The sequence below is a fragment of the Girardinichthys multiradiatus genome, chromosome 10 (assembly GCF_021462225.1).
Source record: "Girardinichthys multiradiatus isolate DD_20200921_A chromosome 10, DD_fGirMul_XY1, whole genome shotgun sequence".
NCBI lineage: Eukaryota > Metazoa > Chordata > Actinopteri > Cyprinodontiformes > Goodeidae > Girardinichthys > Girardinichthys multiradiatus.
Window position 1 is genome coordinate 14,777,202 of NC_061803.1, and position 26,008 is coordinate 14,803,209.

General features: G+C 40.6%; 1 protein-coding gene across 1 annotated transcript; it reads right to left on the reverse strand.

Annotated features, from left to right (window-relative positions):
* Window positions 1–8,853: 8,853 nt before the first annotated feature.
* On the reverse strand, window positions 8,854–20,262 carry LOC124875476 (G-protein coupled receptor 26-like). The gene is made up of 3 exons (XM_047377673.1): window positions 19,456–20,262; window positions 18,547–18,660; window positions 8,854–9,177 (listed from the first exon to the last, which is right to left on the reverse strand). The coding sequence occupies exons 1-3, from the start codon at window positions 20,121–20,123 to the stop codon at window positions 8,949–8,951; spliced, it is 1,011 nt and encodes a 336-aa protein (XP_047233629.1). The 5' UTR covers window positions 20,124–20,262; the 3' UTR covers window positions 8,854–8,948.
* Window positions 20,263–26,008: the final 5,746 nt, after the last annotated feature.

Below are 26,008 nucleotides of genomic sequence, written 5' to 3' on the forward strand. Positions count from 1 at the left end.
AATGTGTGTAAAACCTAAAATGCATCTTTCTGCAACAGCATACTTACATGTAAAATCTAGGAAAGTTCAATCCTTACTTTAAATAAATTTATTAAATGAGGATAACTACAATGAGATATCTTTTTTAACAACACTGGAGCCAGACTCATCAGTACTCCTGTTGTCAAAACTCTCTACAACCCCCTTGCCAGCATTGCAGCACTTAGTCTTCTGTAACATTTCACAAGCCTGAAGCATTCAGATCATTCTTATTGCACAATCCCTCGAGATTGTTTATAGTACCAAGTCCTCTCTTATGTTCTGTTGATCTCACTACACTGCTTTTTCACAGGATTTGGGGATTGAGATACTCATAGAAGGTTGAGTCCTTGTCTGGTGAACTATTTTTGTCTTGAATTGGCCACATGGAGATGGAGAATTTGGAATCACTGAATCCTTTTTATAGTCTCATGTAAGTGTTCTCTTGATGCTTCAGGTATCCTAGCTTCTCAAGGTAATGCATGAGTTTTCTTGGTTTCTCTAATAAAGGCCCTTGTGAGAAAAGAGCAAATGGCCATAAAAATGATCAAAGGCGCACTATAGAGAAGGTGAAAGCATTTAAAATGCTTTTGCTCAAATGTCAATTCCAATGAAACCGTAATTGACCAGCAGGTTGCAACCATGTCTGATGTTTGTCAGGGCCATTGTCTGCTATGCCACAACCTCCTTAACAGGCCGATTAAACAAACAACACTCCACCAGTCTACACACAGTACTCATCAGTGCGAAATAAAGTTAGAAATATAAAGGAGAAAAGGACAAAATGGAAAAATGAATAGATAATACATAACATAAAAAGATATAAAGGTTAAAAATGATTAAACATGACAGTGAAAAGCTCAGTCTTAATCTCAATTGAGCACAGAGTTCCAATTAAAGTCCCAGTTGAGTTAAGTTTCTTAAACTCAGCTGCGCGAGTTAAAGATTGACAGGGGCCCAAAAGATGATACCATGGCCTACCAACCACCACAAAACCACTATCTGTCTAACTGGTCACACATAGTGCATTTAAGACAAGTTTTACACCTAACTAGTGAGCCAACAATGCATTTCCTAAATTGTTTTAGACATTATTTATAATATAAATAGCACCTGGGATAAACTGTTTTGGAAGGTTAAAGCTGTAAATAATCTGAAAATTGGGGTAATGTTAAGGTTTGTGAGATATAGAACCCCAGAATGCAGACGAGCAGGCAGTGTGATGGTAAGTGAAAAAAGGTTTAATAACAAAAACTCACACTCAGCAGGAGGCAGGAACAAAACAAACGGGCAGGCAAGACAGGCATGGCATGATCAAAAAAACAAGACTTGGTTTGAGAATGTTTCCGCAACGACTAACTGAACAGGTGTGTATATATGGAGTGAAAACCAGGTGGAGCAAGGAGACAGATTAACTTTGAGCAGGTGAACCGAATAAACTTAAATTGACAGACAGAACAAAACGTGCCTGCAGCAAAAACAGAGACTCTAATATACAAACAAAACCAAACTTGACAAAACATGAACAAGACTAAAACATGACCAGAAAAATAATAAACAAAAGCATGATTCAAAACTTGAGCAGTGAAAAACATATAAAGAAAAAAGCTGGAACCAAAAAACCCCCAAATCATAACAGGTAATTCTCTAAATGCACTGTGTGAGAACCCCAGTGTCAGGGTTCTTACAAATCTTCCATTTCAAAATTCAATTCTATTCCAGACTCAAATTTCTAAATTCTTCTGGCATATCTAACAACATTCTGGCGCCACCTTGTCAACAAGATGGCGCCGCAGATGGTCGCCTCGGCGTGTTGGTGTGCATTGTTTTGTTTTGTTTTTTGCTTTAAAACGGTCTTCTGTGATGGTACCCGGAGCTCTCTCACCAGAGAAGAACTCATGAACATCAGGGCTACTACACCAGAGGAGTTATTTCCCACTTTTCTGCCTACTGCTCTGGAATTTTTGGACATTCTGGTCAAAGGTGCGCTCACCTTTGTTCACGCGGTGAAACGCCGGAAGAGAGGGAAACGGGCTGGGGTGCTGGTACGTCTTCGCCAGCGTGGACTACGAACACCGTTACCTGGAATATTTCTCTCTAACGTGCGCTCACTTCCCAACAAAATGGAGGAACTACAACTGTTGTTGGGGAAAAACAGGGACTTTTATTCATCGGCAGTTTTGTGCTTCACGGAGACGTGGCTGTGTGGATTAATACCGGACTCTGCGCTGCAGCTGGCATGATTCCAGCTCTACAGAGCGGACAGAGACACGGAACTCTCCGGCAAAGCGAAAGGTGGAGGAATCTGTTTTTACCTCAACAGTGGTTGGTGCAACGACGTGACAGTGATTCAGCAGCACTGTTCTCCAGACCTGGAAGCCTTCATCTTAAACTGTAAGCCTTTCTATTCCCCCCGTGAGTTCGCTTCATTCATCCTGGTCGGTGTTTACATCCCGCCGCAAGCTAACGTGCAGGTCGCACAGCGCATGCTCGCCGACCAGATACTAAGTGTGGAGCGGACCAACCCGGACTCCTTAGTTATCGTCGTTGGCGACTTTAACAAAGGTAATCTCACCCACGAACTCCCCAAATACAGACAGTTTATAAAATGTCCGACCAGAGAGGACAACATTCTGGATCACTGTTACACCACCATCAGAGACGCTTATCACGCCGTCCCACGTGCTGCACTTGCATCTTATACTGCTCTATATTTACTCTCACTCACTTAAAACTGTGCACTTATATTTATATTATATTGTAGATATGTTTATACTGTTTAATTTGTATTGTATTGCACCGACTACGCCAAAACAAATTCCTTGTATGTCCAAAAACGTACTTGGCAATAAAGCTTTTCTGATTCTGATTCTGATTCTGATTTGAAAGGAAAACATTTGTGCAGATGATTTATACTCTTTGTATGACCCAAAAATCATGAAACAACATGATGCTGGAATTGGCTTTGAGATATGTGAACCTCTGTGGACCTCAAAGGCAATTTTCACTTTTTTGGGGTTTATTTTACAAACTTAGATATATTATATATTAAAGTCTAATTCTTTTAAATATCTGGAATAGATTATTCTGTATTAAATACTGACTCTTTAGAGCACAGTTTGTGATCTCTGATTGCTACATTTTGTTTGTAAAAACTTTAAAAAAAAACACTGTCAATAAATACTAATTGTTTAAACCATCAGGTGAGGTATGAAACCCTGATCTACGAGCGTTTAGATGCAAAAACAGTTATGAAATAATTTTATCTTTTAATAAGTGTGGATTTAATGACAAAACATAAAAGTACTATTTTTTTATTCTGTGTGCTTTATGATTTGTGTTTCAGTTTTTATTATGTTTTTAATTAAGGTCAACAAAAAGCATACACTCTAGGCAGCATGATTAAAAAACTACCTACTGCAATGTGGCCATCAAAATAACGTCCAAAATCAACAAAATCCCTCATCTCCAAATAAAGTCACATTGTTATCTATTGTCATATTTAGCAACTTCCAACTGATGTTTATTAAATAAATTAAGAGGTCCATAACAAAACACTTGAATCAGTCAAGTCACCAACAAACAGAATGAGGTATGTTACACCAATATGCAACAACTAAAATCTCATTTACATTTGAAGCAGGACATTCTGTAAAATTACGGCATAAATTACAAGTACAGGTATCAAATGACCCAAAAATAATTTTAGGAATCTCAGTCTGTTGACATATTATATATGTACCTCCTTTATAATGAAGATATTTGTAATGCATGTGTTTACAGAAAAATACAGAAGCAGATGTAACAAAATAGACAGAAATAAATAAGGCAGTCTTTGACTCTCTTTCTAGAGTATATGTGCTAAAGTAAATGGAAAAATCACCACACGTTACAAAAGTTAAGGCATCGCCTCTTCAACGTATTGAAGAGCATCCGTGTTAACTTACAACATTAGGTTTAAAACAAATATCTGCATTTAGAAATGTAGATACATGTGTGGTGTATAAATCACTGGTTAACAGGAGTCACTTTGGCACTGTTTCATCTTTATTTGACACTTTTCACTAAAATGTGTCAAATGTACAATAGTCCACTAAAATCCATGTCACTAAATAATCCCTTGTCCTGCAAAACTAATCATATCCCTTGAACCTTTCCACATTTCTCATGGTACAACCACAAACTTTTTTTTCTGAAGTGTCCGACATCTCTCCCTCTCCTTTATGAAGAGAACATCTCCACAATATGATGCAGCCACCAGGGTGAGATGCAATGTCAGTTTTATTTTACAAATGGCATTTTGCATGTGGACAAACAGTTAGATTTTGGTTTTATCTGACCAGAACACCTTCTTCCACAAACTGCAGACATGACATCTTATGGCTTTCTTTCAATAAGCCTACACACAGGCTTCCTCCGTTAACTTGATTGGATTTTCTTTAGGTGTATCAGATTAAAAAAGGGTCTGGATACATATGCATGCCATACTTCTCAGAAATTCTTTGTAAACCGTACACTTTACATTTATGCTCGTCTTTGTTGGTGCGTCGCATAAAATTCCTTTAAAATATGTTGAAGTTTGTGGTTATAACTTCACAAAACATGGAAAAGTTTAAGTGGTAGAAATAAGGCGTTGTACATATAATATTCAGTTTTCTTTGGTAAATTATATTTAAAAAAAATCTTGTCAGCTACTTCTTTTCTGATACAGAAAGAAAATGATTAACATTAAGGTGGACAAATAAGTCAGAAAAACTCATGCTTAGACAGAACTTCATGACATAAACAGGAAGCTGCAATAAGTGATGGAAGAAGCAAAGTGACTTAATAAACAATCACAAAATAGAATCTATTCATTGAGATTAAAAAGATCAAACTGTCATCTTTTACAGCTACACAATATACCGTATGAAAGACACCAATGGTCTCCTGGAATCCTTCACTAAATGCCATTTGATTTAAGAGAATACATACACTACAAAGATGGAGATTCAGTTGCATGAAATAACTTCTCCAAAAAGACTTGGAATGAAAAACAATGATCAAATTCTTGTTCGCAAGTCTGAATAGTGGACCACTCAACACCAGGCTGCAGTATTGTATAATTTCACACCCAAATAGTGTGTTACCCTTATGGGATTTATTTACCAATATATGAGGAACAAAGATCAACGTGTACTAAATTACACCTAACTCCAGATCCAACAAATAAAATAGAAAACAAATATATATATATGAAAAGCATGTATATTTTTCATATCATAAAATGTAATTATTTGATGCATGTATCAGTTTCCCAGTTTAATCTGTACAGAAAATGTTTAACAGAAACAGTTTTAGAATTAAAATAGCTGTTTCAAAGATTTCTGGAGAGTTAATAACTTGACTTATGCATTCACCTGGGCTTCATTAGATAAATTTACCATTTGTCGTTATAATCAAACTTTCACTGCATTATATTAGAACTAGGATCAATTGGTATGTAAAAAACTGAAACTGAATTTATCTTTATGAATGGAACGAATTGGACTAATTTATTCAAATATTTATGTAAATAAATTGGATTTTTGTTTCATTTATAAAGTGCCTTGAGATGATCTGTTGTTGATTAGGGCTGCAGTGAATTGAAATTAATTTAAGTAATTTGAACATGGAGATTTATCTTTAATTACAAACATTTCTGGGTATTCCCACATATTTAATGTTCAAACACATCTTGTAAAAGTTAACACATTCTGCATAAACAATTTCTTTAAAACTACAGAGGAAAACAGTGGCCTCCATAGTTATAGAGGCAGAAATTTACAAATTAAGTGTTAAGGCTTTACTGTTTGGCTAGACTGACTAGGTTTGGGGCAAATGTGATCTTGCAATGCCTTGCACTTTAAGATCACATTTTAGTATTTATACCAGAGCCAAGAGGACTCTGAAGGAGCTGCAGAGATCCACAGCTCAAGCGAGAGAAACTGTCAATAGGACAGGTAGTAGTTGTGCATCTACTGTTTATGAAAGAGTGGTAAAAAGGACAGTCATTGTTGAAAGAAAGTCATATAAGGTCCAGTTTGCCACTAACATGTGGAAGATGGTGCTCTTAGATGCGACCAAAAAGGACCTTTTTGGCCTACACTGTGTGGGCCAGAAAATAATTTTGCTAGTCATCTTGTATGCATGGGCGGTTCTAGACAGGGGCCAACAGGGGCCAGTGCCCCTGTAAAACTGGTCCCTGTTATGGCCCCTTTATTGAAGACATAATACTAAATCAATGAAATATTGCCCCGTTTTTTGTTTTTTTTTTGCTTTTATTCTTGTGCTCTGTGCCCCCATGAAAAAACATTGGCCCCACCCTGGCCCCCTTGGTCTAGAAGCGCCACTGCTTGAATGCACCATCCTCACTGAGGAACATGGTGGTAGTAGTATCATGTGTGGATTCTTTTCTAAAGCAAGGGCAGGGTTAGCGTTGATCAGAAGCTAAACTGAGCTAAAAGCAGTTTTTAGCAGCCAGAGCTACAATGAGATGATTGAGTTCAAAGCATATTGATGCTACGAAGAATGGGCAAAGATTTCAGTCTAGATGTGCAAAGATGGTAGCACGATCCCACAAAAGATTTGCAGCTTCATACTGCAACAAAATGTCCTACAAAGTATTGACGCAAGGGAACGGAATATAAACGCATGCCATATTATTTAGATTAAAAAGAGGTGACAACAGTATGTATCAGTCAGTCATTTTCTATACCGCTTCTTCCATAGTGGGTCGTGGGGAAGCTGGTGCCTATCTTCAGCAGTCTATGGGCGGGAGGCAGGGTACACCCTGTACAAGTCGCCAGTCTATCGCAGGGAAGACTATGTATCATTTTCTTCCAATTCACTAATGTAACAAAATCCGAAAAAGTTCCAGGAGTGTGAATACTTTTGCATCTGGTTAGGTTTTACACCATATATAAGGTCCCGCCAAACATTTTAAATCTTTAAATGTTTTCAGTGCCTTTAAAGGTAAATTTGAGTTTTTCAGGCTGACTGTATATCTTATTAACTTGTTTAAGATGGAACAAAATCTTTTGTCTTTATAATTTTGTGAGTCAATTGCTTTGATAGTATTTATTGCAACCTTTAGATAATGATGATACTAAAAGAATACAGGTCCAAAAAAGGCATTATGTTTTGTTTCTGTTTAAAACTTCTGATTTGGGAATGCTGCCAAATCCAAGTATAGCCAGATTACTAAAAGCTTCACAGTAGGTGCTTACAAATAAAAAACAAAAAGGAAAACCATGCAAAGAATAACCTGGAGATACAGAATTTTTTAGGGTTGACAGTGTCCAGGTTCACCTTAGTAAAAAGATGTGACATGCTAACTCTTGTGCTATGTAACCAGGCTAACAACTATTAACAATAAAACTATCACCTTGTTCAGTAAAAGACGATGAGTAGTATTATGTGTATGACTAATTCACAGAAATATAAATCACCATAAGTTTAAATGAACAGATAACATTAGCTTTTGCCAGTTTTCATAAGGCATCCATCTTGGATTCTGATGCCAGGGTTGGTGAGACACCTCTGACTTTTCAAGTTGGGATTCTAGCTATATTCCAGCAGATTTTGCAGACTTGAACCTCAGATATTCCAACTTATTGGACCTATTTTCTTATTTTGAGCCCAAAAACAAGGACTAACGTAATATGCTACCATGTCAATGTTGATCCCATATGGGCAAATGTGGGATTTACCCATATGGGTGATGAAGATAAACTAAAGTATTTAAGTTGATAAAGAATGTTGATGTTGGTCTCTGTCTGCATCTGTAAATATGATTGTGTGTCTATTAAGCCTATAAGGGCTGGGCAACTTCATGGCCTTTTGGGCCTCTTAAAATTCAGTTTGGCCAGTTAACTAAGAGCTTCACAAAAGGTGCTTACAGATATAAAACAAAAGGAAAAAACAAAATCTATAGGCAATGGGGAATGTATTTTGTGATGTTTTAGACTGGAAGCCTTCTGGTCTTCATTTGTTTTTGGTTTTTGGTTACAGTAGTAGTGTTTGGTGTTTCAAAACTAATAACTATAGCCTAACAGGGATCTATCTTTTATAGGGCTGATTTTTTAAAGTTCTAAAAAATGTGTGTTGAGGAGGTTTTTGTCAGGGTGTGTGAATACTAATGCATGCAAAAACAATTAGCTAAAAAATAACAGCTGCAGTAACAGCAACTGGTTTAATGTTTCCTGCTAAACTTCAGTTTGACCAGGTCACTGAGAGCTTCACAGATAAAACACAAAAAAAACTTGCAAACATAATCTTCTGAAAAATATAAAACAAATAGCAAAATAAATACATAAATGAAAATAAGTGTCTGAATTGTTTGCTTTTTGGCATTCGATTTACCCTGTTCAGCCCAAATTCCTGAGTCAGGTTGTTCAGCAGCAGTGTTTTCTGTAATGTATGCTTTCAACTGGAATACGTTTGGAGAACTTTAATATACAATCTAATATGTAAAATGTTAACTTTACTACTACATACTTAAATAGCATATATGCTAGTCCCTCACAGCACCTTAGGCTCCCAACTCTTTTTCCAAAATTTACATTAAAACAAAAATACGACAAAGTCAATTTGTAACTGTATACGTGTGGAATCCTACCCTACATGTAATAGTGGTGCTAATAACTGACCGTATTTCCATTGTGAGCACATCTGTCACTCCAGGTAGATGGAAAATGTGCAGTTTATTGTCCTCACAAGGAGTTCATTGCAGTGATCTGCAGCTCTGGGCACTCCATTGGTACTCCTGTGCAGAGGTTTGCACTTGTCAGTAGTGATATTTTTTTACCTTGGTTTTTTTATCGTGTCAGACGTGGACAAGAAACAGCAATATTTGTCCATCAACAAGGAATCAGTTTTGTATTTCCATTTGTGCTGCCAAGTAACCTCCATCACTCAGCTGTGGGTATGCTGTTACCCTGCTGCTCCAGCCGACGCCCGGATGCGTTTAAGGAACTCCGTTTTAGCAGCCTGTTGATGATGTCCGTGCACGTCTTCTTGTACTGGTGCCTCAGCAGGGAGTACACGAAGGGGTCACAAGCTGCCTTGCTGTAAGCCAAACACTTGGAGACAATTCCCCAGTGAGGGTCGATAGGCACTGCTGGAAATAACTCCACGATCCTATGGGTGGACAGACAGAGAAAGCAGTGAGAGCAAGAGGTGGAAAGGCAATTTGACTAACTGGAAAAGATACGCATTCCCAGAGCTTACATTGCAGAGATACATTTACAAAACACCACTGGAAACTGAGTTAAGAAGAAGGTTTCGTTTACTGCTGCAGGAGTTTTTGTCCCTGCATAGATCCACTAATTTAAGTGAATACTTAAGTATTCACATAAATTTTCAAGCCTTACAGGTCCTTCTCAAAAAATTAGCATATTGTGATAAAGTTCATTATTTTCTATAATGTAATGATGAAAATTTAATATTAATATATTTTAGATTCATTGCACACTAACTGAAATATTTCAGGTCTTTTATTGTCTTAATACGGATGATTGTGGCATACAGCTCATAAAAACCCAAAATTCCTATCTCACAAAATTAGCATATTTCATCCGACCAATAAAAGAAAAGTGTTTTTAATACAAAAAACGTCAACCTTCAAATAATCATGTACAGTTATGCACTCAATACTTGGTCGGGAATCCTTTGGCAGAAATGACTGCTTCAATGCGGCGTGGCATGGAGGCAATCAGCCTGTGGCACTGCTGAGGTCTTATGGAGGCCCAGGATGCTTCGATAGCGGCCTTTAGCTCATCCAGAGTGTTGGGTCTTGAGTCTCTCAACGTTCTCTTCACAATATCCCACAGATTCTCTATGGGGTTCAGGTCAGGAGAGTTGGCAGGCCAATTGAGCACAGTGATACCATGGTCAGTAAACCATTTACCAGTGGTTTTGGCACTGTGAGCAGGTGCCAGGTCGTGCTGAAAAATGAAATCTTCATCTCCATAAAGCTTTTCAGCAGATGGAAGCATGAAGTGCTCCAAAATCTCCTGATAGCTAGCTGCATTGACCCTGCCCTTGATAAAACACAGTGGACCAACACCAGCAGCTGACACGGCACCCCAGACCATCACTGACTGTGGGTACTTGACACTGGACTTCTGGCATTTTGGCATTTCCTTCTCCCCAGTCTTCCTCCAGACTCTGGCACCTTGATTTCCGAATGACATGCAGAATTTGCTTTCATCCGAAAAAAGTACTTTGGACCACTGAGCAACAGTCCAGTGCTGCTTCTCTGTAGCCCAGGTCTGGGGAATGTGGCACCTGTAGCCCATTTCCTGCACACGCCTGTGCACGGTGGCTCTGGATGTTTCTACTCCAGACTCAGTCCACTGCTTCCGCAGGTCCCCCAAGGTCTGGAATCGGCCCTTTTCCACAATCTTCCTCAGGGTCCGGTCACCTCTTCTCGTTGTGCAGTGTTTTCTGCCACACTTTTTCCTTCCCACAGACTTCCCACTGAGGTGCCTTGATACAGCACTCTGGGAACAGCCTATTCGTTCAGAAATTTCTTTCTATGTCTTACCCTCTTGCTTGAGGGTGTCAATAGTGGCCTTCTGGACAGCAGTCAGGTCGGCAGTCTTACCCATGATTGGGGTTTTGAGTGATGAACCAGGCTGGGAGTTTTAAAGGCCTCAGGAATCTTTTGCAGGTGTTTAGAGTTAACTCGTTGATTCAGATGATTAGGTTCATAGCTCGTTTAGAGACCCTTTTAATGATATGCTAATTTTGTGAGATAGGAATTTTGGGTTTTCATGAGCTGTATGCCAAAATCATCCGTATTAAGACAATAAAAGACCTGAAATATTTCAGTTAGTGTGCAATGAATCTAAAATATATGAATGTTAAATTTTCATCATGACATTATGGAAAATAATGAACTTTATCACAATATGCTAATATTTTGAGAAGGACCTGTATATTCAAAGGTAGCCCAGGATTGTCCCGTATTTAGCTGCATCCATCTTTTTATCAACCCCAACCAGCTCCCTTGTGTGTACTGGAGAAACAGTACAAACAAAATGAAGTTGCCTCCACCATGTTTCATGGTGGTGCTGGAATTTTTAGGCTGCATGTTGTCCACCACAAATAGACTTTTACATGCAGGTTAAAAAGTTAAAAGTTTGTCTCATTTAACTTGTGCACCTTTGTCCACATGTGCGGTGTGTCACCCCCTTGGTTTTGTCTCTTTTTGCTGTGTTTTCAAATATTACTTACTTTTTCCCACTCTTTTATAAAGGCAGATTTGTGGAGTACACAACAGTTGTCCTGTCAACATATTCTCTTTAGTGGTTTCTCTGATTTAATGTTCTCTTTACCTGGACTGTCAGTTTAAGTGAACATCCTTGTTGAGGTATGTTTGCAGTTGAGCTATAGCGTTACCATTTTTAGATAATGTACTAAACAGAGCTGCGTGATCTGAGATTTTCAAAGCTTGGGATATTGTTATATAACCTAACGCTGCTTTAAAATTCAACAAATCTTTATCATTGAAATATGTACTGTGTTCCTTGGTCTTCATGGTGCTATTTGTTTTAAAATGTTCTCTAGCAAACCTCTGAGGCCTTCACAGAACAGCTGGATTTATAATGACATTAAATTAAGTAGAGATGGATTAGGTGACCTCTGAAAGTAATTAATTTCCCTAGATTTTATTTAGGGTAATTAGAGTCAATTGCAAAGAACACTTTTCTGATTTTTATTTGTTAAAATGTATCCTTTTCCTTCCACTTCACAATTATTTACTACTGCGTGTCACATAAAATGCATTGTACATTGAAATTTGTTATTGTAATGAAACAAAATGTCAATCTTCAAGGGGTGTGAAAACATTTGCAAGGCACTACACTTATATTTTTAAACAACTTTTATATATCTAAATGGTTTCATTTTGAGCCAAAAGATGATTTAAATCCATTTAAGAATTTCAATCTTCCTCCTGCAGTGTCTCTTTTGCATTTATTATGGAAAATCCACCTATTCTCTGGGCAGCTTAAACCAAATACGACTAGTCATATTCAATAAATTAGAAAATGCATTACAATGAGGCTCATTTGTCAGATTAAAAGTACCTTTCGAAAAAAACAACCTTTAAGCAGGTATTGAACATACTTCTCATTAAGACAACATTTCTGGAATAAAATTATATTTTTAGTCGTCTGATGTAATATTCTAATCTTAAATGTTGTGTTTTCATTAGCTGTAAGTGGGAAATCCTCATAATGAACAGAAATAAAGGCTTAAAAACTGTTTGTAATTAATCTGTTGTTCTAGTCACCAATTAATAGAACAACTATTGATTTTAACTGTGTTGTCTGCTTCTCAAGGAAGCAAACATGAACATTTGCTTCGACTTTAGTGCCTTTCTCAATTTTTCTGTGGTCTCATAAAACTTTTGACATATTCTAAATGACTGCACACTGGGTGATTACCATCAGTGACATTCCCCAGCTCATTGTGGAGATCCCAAGGCTTCCCCATGTCAGAAAGGATATATAATTCCTCCAGCATATTGTGGATCTGCTCCTGGGTCTCCTCACTGTCGGATGAATTTTCAGCATGTAAAATTTATATTGAAATACTAATCTGCCATTTACAGAAAGAGAACATGTGCGGCCTGGTTGTGTTTTTCATTACTGGCAGAGTACCGATAACGGTGAACGTTTTGAATCAAGGTGTTCCCCATCTGTCTGGTTCACTTTCAATCAGAGCAAAAGAGAGAAACAGTAGCATCAAGCAAAACTCGGTTGGAGTCTGATTCTGTAATGACTGAAATCAAAAATCAAGCTTTTTGAAGCCCAATAGACAAGGAAGAACACCTAGTCCCCTGAGAAAAGACTTTCTTTTGATTTTTTTCTTCCTTCAAGGAAGACATGTAACAGACTTTATAATTATGTGTTCAATTTGAACTCAGAACCTGGGATTGCAGGGTTCAAAAATATAAAAGTCAGCTCAAATGCCCCTGAAGTCAAAGTTCCAACTAGCAACGTCTGAGGTTCATCACCAATCCTGAACCTTCAAATCCAACATGGATACTTCAAGTATATGGATAGTCAGAATGTGCTTATTTGAGGTTTTGTCAGTCATACACAAACTACAATTTAATTATCAACAACCATGTTACCTCAGTGTTTGCATGCATAAAATGTAATGTTGTGAGAGTAATAGCTAACCTGGTCATTGAGCTCAACAACCATAAAATTCAACTAGCCCTTTTACTTGCAACTGGATCACAAATGCAATGCAGCAATAGTCTTCAGTCAGTGTTTTTGAATATATGTCACTATGTTCAAATGTGAATAATCCTATTTTGCAAATTTTAATCTTCAGAAAGCTTCAAAATAATTCAGTATTTATCGTACTCGTACTCGTCGTCTTCCGCTTATCCGGGACCGGGTCGTGGGGGCAGCAGAATCAGCAGAGACATCCACACGTCCCTCTCCCCAGACCCCTCCTCCAGCTTCTCCGGGGGAAGCCCAAGGCGTTCCCAGGCCAGCCGAGAGACATAGTCCCTCCAGCGTGTCCTGGGCCGTCCCCTGGGCCTCCTCCTGGTGGGACGTGGCGGCTCTACTCCGAGCCCCTCCCGGATGGCCGAGCTCCTCACCCTATCTCTATGGGAGTGCCCGGCCACCCTACGAAGGAAGCTCATTTCAGCTGCTTGTATCCGGGATCTCGTTCTTTCGGTCATGACCCAAAGTTCATGGCCATAGGTGAGGGTAGGAACATAGACCGACCGGTAAATCGAGAGCTTCGCTTTTCGGCTCAGCTCTCTCTTCACCACAACGGACCGGCACAGCGCCCACATTACTGCGGCAGCCGCACCGATTCGTCTGTCGATCTCCCGCTCCATCCTTCCCTCACTTGTGAACAAGATCCTGAGATACTTGAACTCCTCCACTTGAGGCAGGAACTCCCCTCCAACCTGAAGAGGACAAGCCACCCTTTTCGGGTCGAGTACCATGGCCTCTGACTTGGAGGAGCTGATCTTCATCCCAGCCGCTTCACACTCGGCTGCGAACCGCCACAGCACATGCTGTAGGTCTTGGCTAGAGGGGGCCAGCAGGACCACGTCATCTGCAAAAAGAAGAGACGAAATCCACTGGTCCCCAAACCAGATCCCCTCCGGCTCTTGGCAGCGTCTAGAAATCCTGTCCATAAAAGTTATGAACAGGACCGGTGACAAAGGGCAGCCCTGCCGGAGTCCAACATGCACCGGGAACAGGTCCGACTTAGTGCTGGCAATGCGGACCAAACTCCTGCTCCACTCGTACAGGGACTGGATGGCCCCTAATAAATTCCATATTCCTGGAGCACTCCCCACATGGCATCACGAGGGACACAGTCAAATGCTTTCTCCACATCCACAAAACACATGTGAACCGGTTGGGCAAACTCCCATGAACCCTCGAGTACCCTGTAGAGGGTATAGAGCTGGTCCAGTGTTCCAGGGCCGGGACGAAAACCACACTGCTCCTCCTGAAGCCGAGGTTCGACTATCGGCCGGACTCTCCTCTCCAATACCCTGGTGTAGGCCTTACCAGGGAGGCTGAGGAGTGTGATCCCCCTGTAGTTGGAACACACCCTCCGGTCCCCCTTCTTATGAAGGGGGACCACCACCCCAGTCTGCCAATCGAGAGGCCCTGTCCCCGACCGCCACGCAATGTTGATGAGGCGTGTCAACCATGACAGCCCCACAACATCCAGAGATTTTAGGTACTCAGGGAGGATCTCATCAACCCCCGAAGCCTTGCCACCGCGGAGCTTTTAACCACCTCGGTGACTTCAGCCTGGGTGATGAAAGAGTCCAACCCCAAGTCCCCAGCCTCTGTTTCCACCAGGGAATGCGTGATGGCAGGATTGAGGAAATCCTCAAAGTACTCCTTCCACCGCCCAATAATGTCCTCAGTCGAGGTCAGCAGCCTCCCACCCCCACTATATTTGACAGTATTCATCATATTGTCAAATATTACTAAATGTGTTAAACTCTGAATATCTTTTAAATGAATGGAATGATCACAAGGTTGAAACTGTGAATGTGCAAACAGGAATTTAGCTCCACTGATAAATTGTTGACAATTTTGGTCTCGGACCAGTTTAAAGACTGTGCCAGAAAAAGTCACATAGACTGTGTTTCTCAAAGTCAGTCCTCTGATTGGCTTATTAGCACCCAATGACGAATCCTTTCCTGGAACTTCAAGCTCCTGATGAGCTGCTGGGGTTCTCAGACTAAGACAAAAATCAATTTTCCATTACTTGTGGAAAGCCCAAGGCTTTTGAAAAGCCCAGGGCACGTTTCCATCCAAATTTACCCAGGGAATTTCACCTTCCCAGTGCTTTACTTTCATGGGTCAAAGGTCCTGCTCTGGAATAGGTCTTTTCAGCTTTCCCCAGGATTGTTGATGCAATTGCAGAAGTTAGTATACAAATTAATCATTTTTATTCCATCAAATTTACATAGAGTAGTTTTAAGATGTTTTTAAGTGAGAAAGTAGACTTCAAACTTCATCTGTGCAGTCAGTTAATCCAGAATGAGTCTACTTTGACATGATTTTTCTGGATTTTCGGAGCAGGGGAGCTCTGCTTATAGCTTGGTCTGGCTGCTAAGGTAAGGTAAGCTAACTGGGCAGCTGGACTGGGGCTTCCACTGCCAGATATCAGCCTGGAACTCAGTAATTTCCTGCTCCCTGTTATATGTTTGTGACAGCTCAAAGTTAACATAAAGCATTTAGTAGATATATGGTGAATATCCCCAAGTACCTGAAAATAAAACATTTTTACATAAAACATATTTTTTGCCCCAAATTTTGTGATATTTTTAGTTATTGTTGGTATTATTTATAAACTGTTTCACCACAGGTATTTTTTAATGGAGTGCTTATGTTCAGAGCACTTAAGATTTTCCTTGTATATGAAACTTACACATTTCTCTAAGATTGTCTTTTCATGTAAACCTAACTTAGTGGAGTGTGAACTCTTTAATGTTTTTAATTTTTCATAGTTTATGCAGACAGCTCTGTAGGAGGAGAGACACAGTTCCAGGTTTGGATGCAGTTTCCTCGAAGCTCAGTGATGCTCTTCACCATTGTGTCCTGCCATCCTCTACTCCACTGTCTAGGCATCTTCTACTTTATATAAATGTTTATGATTCGACAGTCAAGGTATCAATTGACTGTACTTCTGGACTGATTATCAGTTTTTTATTGTAATAAATTGAATTTTTACAAAAGAAAATTCTGTAGTTATCTTATATGTGTTTACCTGATGATAAAAGTAAAAATAATTGTTTTAATCATAATGATTTAAAGTTTTCCCACTTATGGATCCAGTGCAACTTCAAGAATAATGGAGAGAATTGATCAACTGTATAACTCTAAAGCTGCACATGATCTATTATCAGTTGAAACAAACAAAAAATGTTTATTAGCTAATAATCTTTTAAACAGAGTTAAATGGAGTAGTGCCATTGTTTCCATGAAAACTTGTAAATGGTCTGCAACAATGCTAAAGTAGGGGGTACAAGGTATTGTAACATCCACAAGGATGCATGGATTTAATCTGTTTTGTGCTCTGCCATCACTGTGTGGGTTGGCTCATCTACAAAGCAGGACAGGTACAAACTGCAATGAACAATTAGATGTGCAGAGAGGATCATCAGGGTTAACCTTTGCTCCATCCAGGACTTAAACAGGTCTAGGGTCAGGAAAAGGGCATCTGACATCTCTGCAGACCCCACACATCCTGGACACAGGAACTGTTTAGGCTTTTATCTTTGGGTCGCCGCTACAGAGCACTAATGGCAAAAACCAGCCGCCACAGAGACAGTTTCTTCACCCAGACTGTCTCTCTGTTGAACATAATGAACATTTCACAACAAGAGTAGTCAGCTACTCTGCTGAAAACAAATAGGCATATTTGCGCTATCACAACCTGCCTTCCATCTATTATATACATAAAAGAAAAGAAAACACACACCTGTACATACTGTTCCTTGTCCCTCCTTTGCTCCTCACATGCAATAGTGAGCCTTGTCTACTCTGTCCCCTTCCTTGGACCACTTTTGATATTGGATAGATACTGACCACTTCAGACTGGGAACACCCAAGAAGAGTTGCAGTTTTGCAGATGCTCCGAACCAGTCATCTAGCAATCACAATTTGGCCCTTGTTAAACTCAATTTGTACACTTACCCATTGTTAATGCATCTAACACATCAATGCCGAGAACAAAATGTTCACTTGCTACCAAAAATATCCCACCTACTATCAGGCACCATGATGAAGATGTGAACAGTAATATTCAGTTCACCTGCCTGTAGTCATTAAGTTAAACTTTACTAGTGTATTGCATGTTTAATTACTCTGGCTATCTCCTCAGATGAGTGCTCATTTTCGGAGTTTACTAGCTGAACTTTCATTACTTTATTAGGAGTGACGGTTGGTGGTGCTTTTGTTTCCAAATGATGTATTGCTTTTTCAAAACTTTTAGCCTACTTCATCTTGTCTGACAGGTTCTGTTTTGTGATTTATTTATTCTACAACTATGGTGGTAATAACATATTTCCAAATAATCGATCAACCATTTCAGCAAGAAAAAAGTGCAGTAGCCTTCTTTCAGCCAATTGACCAGCAGTGCACAGCAACAGGCGGAAGAGTGGCAGTGCAATGATACTCCAGATTCTATACTGCAGGAGAAACCTCCAGTCACTCCAGCACTCTATATGACCTCTCAGTAAATTGACTTTCCATCAAACCACTGGAACAATATGAAGGAGTGTTTTAGCAATTCTAAAACAGTAACTACTTAAAACCTTGGTATACCTTGATACTGATAACTAGCCTATGCCTAAATACAGACACATGGCTAAGAGCTTGGAATCTCGTAAATCCAAATATCTCATAATGTAATGTGTACACATGACTTCTTTTTGCCCTCCAGAAAATTACAGTGAACATTTTGAGACAAATCTAATTTATTTTTAGACAAACCGCAGATAAAATGTATTTGGTCATGTTTCAAACAAGACATAATCACAGTAAATATTTCTTTACTGGACTCAGATACATGAGCCACATTTGTTAAAAAATAAATTATTTAATATCTTAGAAAAGTTTTTGTTTTATCTTATTATCTTATCTTGGTTTTTGTTTTATATGCATTTTATCTTTCTTTAGGTTCTCCTTTCTTTCTGCTATGGTATTCTTCTTCAATCAATGAATGATGCTAGTGAATTCAACAAAGTGGGGATGTGACAGACAAACTTGTGGGGAAAACGCCGATGCAGCAGCAACGACAGCCAGACAGAGGGATATTACTTATCACAAGGTCAGCCACTCTCATCTTTCAATCTCAGCCCATATGGAGAGGCAATAAGCAGAATGTGGGAGTGGGAGGGCTGGTAGGTGGAGAAAGGTAGCGAAAAGACCATTAAGGGTTTAGTGTGTGTTATACCGCGGTTTTTGTGCCCCCTCGATTTCTGCAAACACTCACCTCGTGATCACATAGGGAGCAAAGCAAAGCATAAAGGTGCCAATGAAGGTGCTGATCTTCCTCGTTGCTCTCTGTCGTCGCCTCTTCTGCTCTTCCAGGCAACGCTGACGAACACTGGAAAGCAGAGACAGCTGGTTTATCGCCAGTGGGTCAAATTCTTAGTACTTTTGGATTTATAGTGAGGACATTAAAAGCAGTTAAGCTGCTTATTTAAAACAAACTCACATTTTAGGAACTTTGTTTAAATAATTTGTGAAGGTGTGAAGCCAAATTGCTTTAAATAAAACTGAATGAAATAACGGCTACCACTATGACAATGACAAGTGGTAGAAACAGGATATATGGTTTTCATTATTTTCATTAATAAATATTTGAAAAGTTCAGGCTGTCTTTGTTTTCAGGTCTCGGGGGTCAGCACAATAGGAAGTACAGTTTGTACTTCTGACAGTATAGCAGACATTCTTGAATACATTGTTGGTAAAATGTGACATTAGCTATTCACAGTACAGTGCTGACAAATGCATGAACTGTATAAAACATTTGAAAGTAATGCTAAATGAGTTATATTTTAAAGCTAATTTATTAATTTCTGCTGCTTTTGTCTGAAATAGAAACACATATGCCCACCTAAACTATATATATTTATATCCTTTTTTTCAGTGTTTGCTTGTGAACACAGCATAAAATAAGGCAGACTGCAGAATAAAAAGGACAAAAAAAAAAAACATGGATGTGGGAGGTAGGCACGAAATTAAACTCTGCTTAGGGTAGGGCCTCATACAACCTTGGACAAGCTATGGGGCCAGCAACTTTACACAGGTGGCAGTTTCCCCCATGCCCACCCTTTGATGAATTCACACAACAAACAAAAAAGGTGGTAAAGTTCCAAACATAGAAATAGGAGCTCACCTGGGGTGTATGTCCACAAGCAGCACCAAAGTTTGCATCGTTATAACATCGATCCTCTTGCAGTGAAACCGTGCCACTTTAAGAACTTTGAGGTAAGTGAAACATAACACTATAAAAGAGAGAAGGAAGGTGAAGGAGTGGAAAAACACGGTGAAGACAACAAATTGGGTCCTGCTGCTGTCCCGCGGGTTCGACAGGGTGCAGGATGCGTACAGCCGGTGGTAGCCCACCCAGGAGAGGCAGGCCGCCACCGTGGAAAAGGACATGGAGTGAGCCCACGTGTAGCCGAGCACTAACGCTGCGTCCTTGTGGCGCATCTTGGAATGGTATCTTAAGGGGAACACCACCGCGATCCACCTGTCAATGCTCAGAGCGGCCATGCTTAGCATGGAGTTGGTGGACAGGAAGGTCTCCAGAAACCCCGCGATCTGGCAGAAGCTGTCACCTCCTGGCTGAGCTCTGCTGAGGAGTCCCACAAGAGTGAGCGGCATGTTGGCCACGGTCAGCAACAAGTTGCAGAAGGTTAAGTTGAGGTTGAAAAGACCGGGCACCTGTCTGCGGATCTCCGGATTGTAAAGAAAGCAGATCAGCACCAGGACGTTGGACAGCAGCGACACTATAATGATAACAACTACCAACACGGAGAGAATTACCTCCGCAGTGTCCATCCTGTGAACCCCCAAAACTCAGTTCTCCACACTTTTAGCGCACATATCCAAATCCTGTTCGCAGCCGAAGAACTGTATTAAAAAATATGTTTAAGAAAATCCTTGTGTCCATGCATTCTCAGATCTCTCCAGCCTTGGAGATGCCTCTTTTTTTCCTCTCTACTAGCCTACATTGTATTGGAGTCGCAGATGATTAAAGTAAATCGCAGGATTAGAAAGTACAGGTACCCCTTTATACATCTGAGCTGCAGGAAACGTCTCATGCCAGAGCTGCTCTGTTCTAGTAGCTGCTGTGCCCTGCAGTGGGGGGTTTGTTATCCTGTGATGCCTCGCTCAGTGCCCTTCGTGCACACAGCACACAGCACCGTGTGTGGACCGCTTTATTTCTCTATATCTGATCTCCGACGAAAAATAGAAAATGTACAAAACCACCTTACATTACGATTAAACACATTTTGTAAGAAATAAAAGAAAAGAAGCAAAATTCAATAAACAACTTGTTAATTAAATATAAATGCAAACATTTGATAAATAAATAATTAAATAAATCTGTAATTATTTAATTTCTAATCATTTCTAAAACACACAATCAACTAAATATGGAAATCGCTAAGGCTTGGATTAATTTTATTTAAAAGCATATCAAATCTTTCTAGTATTTGCAGTAAAAAGCAGATATTTACATCGTCTAAAAGACACATCTTTGTTTCTCACTGATATGAAATCAGACTAAACCTGTTTTATGTAAGCTGCAACTCGCAAGATTATTTATTTCTGCCAAATAACACAATAATGAAAGAAATTTGTTTTATGTTTATGTTTTATTTTATGTTTTTGGAGGCATGCCCTGTGGTCTGATGAAACTCAAATTGAACTATTTGACCATAGTGACCATTGTTGCATTTGGTGGGTAAAGGTGGAAGCTAGAATTTAAAAACCATGCCAACTGTGAAGTAGGGGGTGGTGAATCATTTTGTTGTGTTTTCTTGTTGCAGGAGGGAGTGGTGCACTTCACAACATAGATGGCATCATAAGGCAAGAACAGAAGAAGAAATAATCAAGCAACTCAAGAAATCAGCCAGGATGTTAATTGGACAACATTACATCATGAGTCATTTGATTGGATTAAGACTGTAAAATCACATTTAAGTCCCAGTCTCTGAGCCAAATGTGTGGGTGCTCCAAGGGGACTACAAACCTGACTCAGTTACACCAGTTCTGTAAGCAGTAATGGGGAAAAATTACAGCAAATTATTGATAGAAGCCTGGGCAAGAATACACAAAATGTTTGACCCAAGTCACAAAGTTTAAAAAGCAGTATACATCATGTATGCATCATACAAGAAGAATTTTAGTCTGGTTTAATTAAGACTGTGAAAATGTTTATGCGTCTTTTTGTACAGTGTATATAAAAATCGAGTTCAACTGTTTATGTATTTATAGTGTTGTATTGTAATTCAGTGTACGGTAAGTGTGTTTGATCTGCCGATAATTATTTACACAGGAAGTTGAAAGCATTGGGCCACCAAGAATCCTGTGCCAAACAAATGCAGAGAACAGAATATGTAAAGTTTGCGCTTTCAGAGTAACTTTGCAAAGACCTCAAATATATCAGAGGTTTAATTGATTTTATTGACTTTTACAGTGCCTTATATTTCTATTGAATAGAAACTCCTAGATAGTTAGGATGTTCCATTTTTTTTACACAGTAAGATCATTGTTGGGGGACTGGCTTCAACATGTAAATTTACATGCAAATAATCTGTGTTAATAACCGTCTCATTCATGTATGATGACAGTTTAAAGGTTCATAAAATTGTTCTCACATAAACCTCTATGATGTTTTGAGACTGGAGTTGTTTTTGGATGGTAGAAGAGTGCTTTTATTTATACTAAATAAAGATGGCGAGTGAGTTACAGTGCCCTGCCACAGTATACATGCCCCTTGTTTTGTCAAGTTGCAAACACAAATATCAATCTTCAGTGTAGTTTAAATGGATTTTATGCAACATACTAATTCAAAGTAGTCCATAATTCTGAAGTGAAAAGGAACACCATCTAAAATGAAAAAAAATGTACAAATTCAAATCTGAAAAGTGTCCCATGTGTTTTGTTCAGCCCCACTAAATCAATAATTTGTTGAACAACATTTTGCTACAATTAAAGCTGCAATTCTTTATGGTTTGTCTCTACCACCTGTTCACATCCAGAGAGTGAAATTATTGTCCCCATTCTTTTTAGAATGGGGAATAGAAAGGTCTTGATGGGTTTGAAGTTGTATTAAACTTCTTCCATTTTCAGATGATGATTCAAGTTTTAGATATTGTTTTATGACCTAACTCTGCTTTAAACATCTCCACAGTTTTATCCCTGACCTGTTTGTATGTTCTTTGGTCTTCGTTAAATTTTGTTCACTAAAGTTCCTTATCAACATTGTTTATTGTAAAGGGTTTTCAAAATCATGCATCCATTTTCTTCCATTTCACAATTATGTGTAACACTGTATTGGTCAGTCACATAAGTTATGTTCAAGAGGTATGAATACTAGTGCTAAGAACACTAGTGCAAATTTACTGAAGGTAAGATCTTAATAGTTCATAACATTGTAATACGACCTCACCTCAGAAATTCTGAACTCTACCTTTGATAGTCACAGTGTCTGTGCATTTTCCCATTTGACCATATTCTCAGAGAATATTATAAAGCAATTACAATCAGCTCGTGTAAACTGTACAATGGCATTGTATAAGAAAATGTGTCTGAATTGTCTCAAATCCATTTAGAGAAAATCTTTTAAAAGCTACTGTCCTTTCACTCATTTAATTAGAACTCATACTGAATCAAACTGACTGTAAGACTCATGTATTTATGTTCAAGTGGCTTATACTGGTCTTATTCCTTTCCACTTGCACATCATCATCGTCACCTCTTTTCTCTTTAAATCCGCCTCATCAGGCTGATAGGAAGCAGCATCTTCCTTTTTCCTCAGAAGCTGGATGACGCTCCCACACTCTGCTGCCGCTCTGGACTCGAAACGTGGTGAATCGGTCCTCTGAAGCATAGGACTCATCAGAGTGTGATGCTGCTGCTGCTGAGGCACGTGAGCTATAAGGCGCTGGAGCTGGATGAGTCGCTGTGTGAGGCTGGGATAAGAGGCGCAGTGATGTGGGTGAAACAGAGTTATTGATACTGCAACACAAACACGTAGCATTTCATTAATGAGGATGTGACACCATAAAGTTTACTGTGTTTCCCTTCTGTTTTCTGCTGAGTGGTGAAAGGTGAAATGTCAAAAGAAATATCAGGAGATTTGTCTTGAATTGATGATTAATCTTCTTTTCCTTAAGGTCATCTGCGCATAATACAGGTTTCTGTTTGCTCTTATTGCAAACAGAGCAAAGCTGCAAGTTGTAGATAAAGTTGACTGCTTGGTTTTGAAATGCTTTTTCTTTTTTTAACTGTGTTGTGTCTGGCAAGTAGCGCTCAGAATTGTTGTCTGAGTGCCAAGAAAAAGCCCAATAGATTTACTTTCACAAGTGGAACATTACAACTAATGCTTTAAAGCTCCGCTTGATTTTTATAAAATAACCTTTATTAGAAACTGCTTTGAGATTATTTCAATTGTTATGAAGACAGAAATGAAAAGGAAAAATATAAGAAGCATGAAGGAGAGAGAGGTGGGGCAAAACAAAAAAGGGGAGAGAAGGATAAAAGAATGGAAGAAGTAAAGAAGAATGAAGAGTAAACAAGATAACACCCTGCTTGCTTCTACACCTGCAGAAATGTTCATATTAACTGCTTTTTTACCAAAGAGTGCACGGTACTCAAATGTGGCTCAATATACATTTGTATATCTGAAACACCTGAATCTAAATACCTGTGGGTCTGAGTGTGAGCGCGCTTGTGTATACAAGGTTTCTCCATAAAAATATGCAATAGCGAATGTGAGGAGCCACAGACCTGCCCCCCTGGACCTGGGACAGATACGGAGGAGATCCAAGCCACCAACATCCAAAGGCCCTCCAGAGCACAGGAACCCCAGGAGAACCACTGCCGGTACTACCGCAACCCCCCCAGAGAAGAACAGGGGAGAGTCCCAGGGGAACCACCCAGCAGCCACAGTGCAGAAGCCCCAGGGAGCTGCTGCAATGAGCCCACAGCCCCCGCCAGCAGCTGTCTACGCCTAAGCAGATCCAGCCATGGACCCAGAGACCCAAGACCCCGGGACATATCACTCCCCAAGCAGAGGCCAAACAGAGCCCAGAGGTCCAGCCCCAGCAAGCAGCCACCAAGAGTGAGCCAGCACATACCAAAGCACCCAGCCCCAGACACCGAGAACTACAAGTACACCAGTAGGCAGAGACACCGACCACCGGCAGGTAGTGTGGCGGGGAGGAAATAGGCCCCACATTTGATGGGGACCTAAACTGATCCAGGAGAGGGAGCAGTCCAAGACCCAACCTGACACAAAAAACAGGCACACACAGTCACAATCACACATTCCCACCCTCATGTGTACACATAAAAACACTCACACCCACGCACCCAACGTACAGACAAACAACAATGGATGTCGTACACTCACACTCCCCATACATACTCTATACCACCAGGTCCAGGTGCCCATACCCCATAGGGGCAACCAGCCCTTGGACCCAGGAGGTGGTCCCCTTCCCTCCGGGTGTGGAGACAGGCAGTCCACCAAAGCACCTAGCCCGGGCTGGGGTAGCCTGGGCTGGTGTCCAAACCTGAGCGACCCCGGCCCAGACCCCAAGGCCCCGCCATGACCACAGTCCCCAACGACCCCCATCCTTATCCGGAAAGGGGGCCATGTACAAAAGAGGGGTCTACCTGGTCCAAATTAGCCCACCCACCAGAGCCGCCACAGGATGAAATAGTCCCAACCCCCCAATGAATTCTGATCCTAACCCCATGCGCCCCCCACCCTCAATGAACCCCAACATGAATTCACAGGGCCACCCCCAACCAGGACACAGATATCAAACACATGCCCCCAAACCCAAAAGTCATAAATCCCCTGCCCACAGCACAGGGGCACACCCCCACAGGTGAGCTTCATCCCCAAAAAGCCGACGGGAGCCACACCCACACAGCGCAAGCTCCACACACAGCCCCGCCTCAAGAACCCCCGCTGCAACCAGCTCCCACCACACAGCGCGCCGCAATGGCATGGCAAGGGCCCCACACAATGCCACCCCAGCCCCCGCCCACAGGCGCAACAGGGCACACACCATCAAGCTCTGTGCCCACAACGCAACTCCCGACCCCAGACCAAGATGGGACAAACTCACCCAGCAAGAGGTCGCCGGCCAGCGGCAAGCACTCAGGGCCAGCGTCCCCCACCACGCCCCCGCAACCACGTAAACACACCACGTCACTGCCACTGCAACGATAGTCCAGGGAGAAACATTATCCAGCTCAGCTCTACCACCGCCGCTCGGCTGATCCAAATGCCGGTGACCCCACATCCAAGACGAGAACACAACCCACCCCACATGCTGCAACCTCTCCACGCCACCCTCTAGCCCGCCGCCTCGATCCCCCCCGGACACAACAGCCAACAGAGTAGCACACTGCCAAGCCTGCTCAACTATCCGGCCAGCACCAGCAGCCCCAGCCCATCAGGTCATGATAGGGGAACATGCACCAGGTGGGTAACTGGGCCGGGCAGGCCAACCGCTCCAGGGCAAGTACAATCCGCCAGCCGCCCCAGTGCAGGCACAAGACATGCTCCACAGCCCCACTCACCAGACCGCCAACCGCAGCCCGCCGTGGTTGGCCAGGGGCCAGAGCCACAGAAGGAGGCATTGGAAGCATATATATATATATATATATTTATATATATATATATGTATATATATATA

Bases quoted from the DNA above. Each gene is read 5' to 3' on its own strand.
- LOC124875476 (XM_047377673.1), bottom strand. From the start codon at position 20,123: ATGGACACTGCGGAGGTAATTCTCTCCGTGTTGGTAGTTGTTATCATT. The intron at 18,661-19,455 runs GTGAGCTCCTAT...TCTGCTTTCCAG, and splicing joins CTTGTGGACATACACCCCAG to TGTTCGTCAGCGTTGCCTGG. The intron at 9,178-18,546 runs GTGAGTGTTTGC...GTCCACCCATAG, and splicing joins GCTCCCTATGTGATCACGAG to GATCGTGGAGTTATTTCCAG.